This window comes from Gadus morhua, chromosome 11, assembly GCF_902167405.1.
Source record: "Gadus morhua chromosome 11, gadMor3.0, whole genome shotgun sequence".
Classification (NCBI taxonomy): domain Eukaryota; kingdom Metazoa; phylum Chordata; class Actinopteri; order Gadiformes; family Gadidae; genus Gadus; species Gadus morhua.
In genome coordinates, this window is record NC_044058.1 from 1882557 (window position 1) to 1888679 (window position 6123).

At 43.4% G+C, this 6123-nt stretch overlaps 1 protein-coding gene across 1 annotated transcript; it reads right to left on the reverse strand.

The window, feature by feature from the left end:
* Positions 1 to 5444: 5444 nt before the first annotated feature.
* On the reverse strand, positions 5445 to 5906 carry LOC115553250 (calmodulin-alpha-like). The gene has a single exon (XM_030369354.1). It carries the CDS (start codon positions 5889 to 5891, stop codon positions 5460 to 5462), a length of 432 nt encoding a protein of 143 aa, XP_030225214.1. The 5' UTR covers positions 5892 to 5906; the 3' UTR covers positions 5445 to 5459.
* Positions 5907 to 6123: the final 217 nt, after the last annotated feature.

The window sequence follows — 6123 nt, forward strand, 5'->3', positions numbered from 1 at the left end:
CGTGGAATATTTCCGTTCCATAATGAGGTCATTCAAAATGTATCAATATGAAGCGCCTTCCCCTTAGATGTGGCATTGTGTCGACGCGCCAGCATGGCCAAGTAAGCATTTATGACCTAGTAAAATTGATTTGCAATTGTTAACATTGCTTAAAATGAACATTTAAAATTATTTTAGTCAGACATAATCCACATATTAATTAACAGTAATAGGAATTACTTTTCAAATGTATTTTGGTAATTATATTTCACAAAAAATATATTTTGCCTCACTTTCAAGCTCCAATCCAGGTGCTGTTCGGCCAATGTCCCAGTAAAACACCTTGTACAAACCAATTTTAGACAGCAGGACATTGGCCTTCAGACCGTCCCAGGCATCCTTCACACCTAGGCAAGGCAAGGCAGCTTCATTGATATAGCGCATTTCATGCCCAGGGGCACCTCATTGTGCTTTACATAAAACAAACATAAAAAACATGTAAATTGAATAATAAAAACAAAACCCAATAATGTTGTTGGTGGTGCCGGGGCAGTTGATGGTGCCAGGGCTGATGGTGGTGCCAACAGATTACGTGGCATTATTGGCTGTGGTGTTTTGTAAATTCGAAGGTGATCGATATTCACCTTCGGTAAGAACTGGTTGTCAGACTGCAGGTCTGCGCTCTTTTTATTGATAGCAACTACCGTAAAGGGACCAAGCCAGTTTTTGTCCAGCTTCCCACCTTTCCTTTGCTGACTGCGAATATTTTTGCGCAGCACCTTGTCCCCCACCTGAAAACATGCCTGTTTTGATGATTTGGGCAATTTATATTTGTTTTGGGCTGTGGCTATGTTTTCCCGCACTAGACTATAAATTGCATCCTGCCTTTTAATGGCCTCCGACACCAGCTCCTGGTCAAGGTCATTCTCCATGCCTATGTCAATCTGTAAAAGAGAACTTTAATTTTCATTTTTTTCATTGTTATGGCTTCGCTGTTACAGTTATTAGACTATATGTGGGAAAACATTTAAATGACATATTTCCAACTATGTCAACAAAATAGATTAGGTCCCCTTAAAGGATTTAAATGGACACTTGCCTTCTACTAAAAACTATAGACTTTTCCTTGGTCACAAAATATTGATGTACTGAGCATATTTCTTATTTATTGTATAGCGTGGAATAAACATTGACACTGATTCTCAATTAACTATATTTTTTCAATTTGTTATTCAAACTAAGACAGGGCTCCAGAGTGCGCCTAATTTGGGCGCACATGCGCCTAGAATTCGGGGTAGTGCGACCAAATATTTTATTTGGGCGCACCGGTGCGACTGAAAATGTATCTGGTATAATTATTATTATTTATTTTTTTACAGCGCAGTCTATTCATAATATTGTAATAACCACGGAAGAGGCAGTGATTGAAGTATTGATTAGACAGCGATTTATTAGACACCTAATAAACCGTTGGAACACGCAAGACCGGTAACAATAGAAACGCCGGGAAACAAACCCGCGAAGCCCAATCCAGGGGCCTGTACTACGAAGCTCGATTAGAGGGTTAGCGAGGTATGTTGAGCTGAAAGCCTGGGTTAGCTGTACCATGAAAGTCGATCTCTTTAAGCGTCGCTGTATCACCATGGTGACTTACGCTCGCAACCAAACCTGGTCGGGAGCAGCTTTTCAGCGAGTCTACCCGGAGATCGGCTACTTATATCGGCGTGCGCAGCTTCCTAGCCCCTCCTCCGATAATGGCGTCACCATTTGTGGGTGCTCCCATGGACCTCGACGCACTTATCGTACAGGCGTCTCTCCGGATAGTTTTTCGGGACAGAACCGATCCCTTGGCATTGTCTGACGATATTCTTTATGAGAGATACAGATTCTGCATTTATTTAAGGCATTTATTTAATGGTCAAGATATTATTAATCAATGGCGTAAATATCGACGGTGCAACCGGTGCAGCTGCCCGGGTTGCCCCCCCCCCCCCCCTCAACAGCTCAAAACTTGGGTGCACCATAAATACGTGCTGGTGCACCCAAATTAAAAATTTAGGCGCACCAGTGCACCCAAGGAAAAAGTTAGTCTGGAGCCCTGTAAGAATTAACTGTAGATGTCCTACACTGAGCCAACCTTGTAATCCTCCGGAACCTCACTCGGGAGGCGGGCCTCTGTCCCAAACAGGAGGAAGAATGGGGAGAACTTTGTCGTCATGTGTTTTTTGGTCCTCAGCCCAAACATCACAGAATCCAGATATTTGTCCCAACTCTCTGGACGTTGGTTGACAAGTTTGCACAGTGCCCTGAAAAGTATTATCATATAAATAGGTAAGCCACCTTGTTTCAAATACATTATTAGTTCACAATATCATAAATATATTCAACATTACATGTATCAACAAAGATGTACAGAGTAAAAGTAAGATAATTACAGCACTGTTACCTCTGTATTGTCCCGTTTAACTTTTCCACAAGCCCATCTGTTTGTGGATGATATGGCGCACAAAGGCTGCGCTCAATCCCCAGACCTTTGCACACCTCATTGTTTAGCTGTTGGCAAACAATAATAAGCACATTATCATTTGTTTGAATCAAATAAAATTTAGCCTAATGATTCATTGCAAAAATTATTACTTGATATGCAAATACATTTACTGTATGTGAGATCATTTCACATACAGTACATTTTAAACACTGTCCAAAAATACATCAACATTTATGTAACAAAGTACTTCACATTCACAAACCTCATTAACGAACTCTCGTCCCTGGTCAGTTAGGATCCTTTTGGGGCCCCAAAACGGTAAAAGAACCTAATGATACAGTCCTGCCACATTTGCAGCTGTTTTGGATGGTAGGGCAAAAGCCTCAGGCCACTTGGTGAAGTAATCCACCGTTACTAAGATATATGTATTGCCTGCCTCTGTCTCGGCCACTTTGCCAATCATGTCCATCCCCAAAGTTCAAAGGGTTGGCTCACCTTAAAAAATGGAGAGCACAATAACAAATACAATATTAAATTGAATTACTATTAAGCATTCTCCATCTCAAAATATTAGTTAAAAAGAGTAAAGTAAAATATTGTCTATTACTTGTATGGGGGATGAACTCTGTCCCCTGCTTTATTGTTGACGCACTGGCCTGGCATTCCATACAATTCTCCAACCTGGAGGACAATATGTTAACAGTGAACTTCAGTATTATTACAAGGAAGGGATATGGATTCTGTTGTCATTAAGTTTTATGTGCATGACTGGTCTCTGGACAACAGATACATACTCACCACCATATACAGTATATAACCTGATAATATAGCTACACTATATTGATATTATATATCATAACATTGCTATATCATATTTACGTGTATATATTCATATCTTGCATAAGTATTTATTACTCATAGCATATATTTTTATATTAGATCTTTGTGCATGTATGTATGTCTTGCATAGCCAAGTATATATTATACATACATTTCATGTTACATTATATTATTTGTATTATATTGTTTTATATTATACATAAATTATTGTATTATATCATATTATATTATGTTATATTATATATAACATTACATTACACATAAATACGTATTGGGCGGTACTACCACTACTACTCTTATATTATTATGCTGCCCTATTATTATGATTATTACTATGCTGTCATCATACATTAATATTTAATTATTATTATTATATAATACTACTATTAATAACAATAACACTGTCATTTCATCAGTAGCATCATAATTACCACTGATATTATTACCATCGATATTTTGAAGGTATAGGATTCTTTTAAGAGTGACAAAGATTTCATTCTTGTTACATGAAACTCAAAAGTCTGTATCCCTGATGATGTAGGAATTTAAGCACTGTTGCATTATTTTGAAACACGCCCTATTGAGGTATTACCACCGAATGAATTTCTGTTGTCCCTCACTGAAATAATACTATCGAGAAACTTTTTCCAATATGCAGGAGCTTATTATCTGCAGAGGCTAGGTGTAAGCATGGGGAAGTTTCTTTGGTCTCTGGTATAGTTGTGAAGAACTGTACCATTGAATTGTTTGCAGAATCATTTTTCTCTTTAGATTAATCAAAGAATATACTCACCCACTTATCAATATCTGCTGTCATGGCAGACCAGTAGAACCTTTTACACACTGCGTCTGTTACCAAGATGAGCCTTGCGGCGGTGGAAGGATTGGAGGCAGTGGTGGGATGTGAGCAAGGCCGTTGGCCTGAATTTATTCAGGCACAAAAAATGGTCCGTATGGAGGCAAAAATGAATGAACAAAAACCGAAATCATAATTCAAAATAACTCAACATCTAAACATTCAATAATCCGAAAAAACGTCTTCCCCTCGGCACTAATGAAGCCCTTGGCTGGCCTAAGGGCCAGGTGTTGTCACCAGCTCACCTCCGACCCCTCTGCCCCACCTACATGATTTGGACCTGAATATATCCTCCCTGGCCTAACCCATACCCCTCTTAATTCAATTAACCCTCCCCTACACATTTCTGATTTACCTATCCCCACCCCTAGTTACCCACCTTACTCCAGACCTATTCGTCTAAAACCCAACCTTAACCTCTACTTCCCTGACACCTTAAATATTCCCAGAGTACCCCAACACACCCTCTCCTCTCACACACTGGTCTCGCCCGTCTGACGTCACCCCCACAACGCACAAATGTTCTTCCGGACTTCACGTCGGGTCCTCCCGCAGCCCCCGGCACCCGGAAGCCAGCGCAACCGTAACGTGAGTGTTTTTACGTTGTCCGTGTTTGTACCGTGTCCCCTGACCGGCTTCCTCATAACGCATGTTTTTTTGTGTGTTGCAGGTGGCGTCATGAACGTGTTGGAATGATCTGTGTGTGTTTAAATAAAAGGGTACTTGTAAATCCCGGTGTCAGTCCTTTTTGTGTCCATTGCCTGTGGTAACGGGCAGCCGCACCGTTACATTACCCCCCTCCCGTACAGACGACTCTGTCGTCCCAGGCAAGGAAAAGGCCCTTCCAAGCCGGGCTCCATGCTCACTCCTTCCCCCGCCACTTCCGGGATGCAGGAAAGGAAATCCGCCACTCTGTTCGTATCCCCCGGCCGGTAGGTCACGGTGAACCCGTATGGCTGGAGAGACGGGTACCACCTGGTGACCCGGGAGTTAGTGTCACGCCTCCTTTCCCTCTGAGGAGCCAGAGCTGCTACCGCTACCGCTAGCGTTTGCCGCTACTGCTACCTGCTTGCCGCTAGCTTTTGCCGCTACCGCTTGCTGCTACCGTTTACCGTTACCGCTACCGCTGCCGTTTACCGCTACCGTTTCCGCAACCGCTAACCGCTACTGCAACCGCTACTGTTTACCGCTCCCGTTTCCGCAACCGCTACTGTTTACCACTACCGCTACCGTTTCCGCAACCGCTACTGTTTACCGCTACCGCTAACCGCTACTGTTTACCGCTACCGCTAACCGCTACCCGCTACCGCTGCCGTTCACCGCTCGCCGTTTACCGCTATCGCCGCCGCCACCGTTCTTGTCGAACCCTCGGAAGGCCTCCCTGATCTCCTCCTCGCCGTCTGTTTCCTTCAGCTTCCTCGCCCTCATGGTCAGGAACTCTGGGAAGTCGATAGTGCCGTTGCCGTCCACCTCGTTGATCATGTCCTGCAGCTCGGCCTCCGTGGGGTTCTGGCCCAGAGAGTGCCTCACGGTGCCCAGCTCCTTGGTGGTGATGGTGCCATCGCCGTCCTTATCGAAGAGGGAGAAGGCCTCCTTGAACTCAGCAATCTGCTCTTCTGTTAGTTGGTCAGCCATGTCTGTTTGCGCAGGTAGTGCTCTTCCAGCCGGTTCCTCTTCCTGCTGGTGACGTGCATCGCCCTCTTTGGCCGGCTTGGCTCTTGGTCCCATCTTCCACACTGCCCCCTGTTGAGGCGCTCCGGTTTCTTCTGACACCAATTGTTACCAAGATGAGCCTTGCGGCGGTGGAAGGATGGGAGGCAGTGGTGGGATGTGAGCAAGGCCGTTGGCCTGAATTTATTCAGGTACCAAAAAATGGTCCGTATGGAGGCAAAAATGAATGAACAAAAACCGAAATCATAATTCAAAATAACTCAACATCTAAACATTCAATAATCCGAAA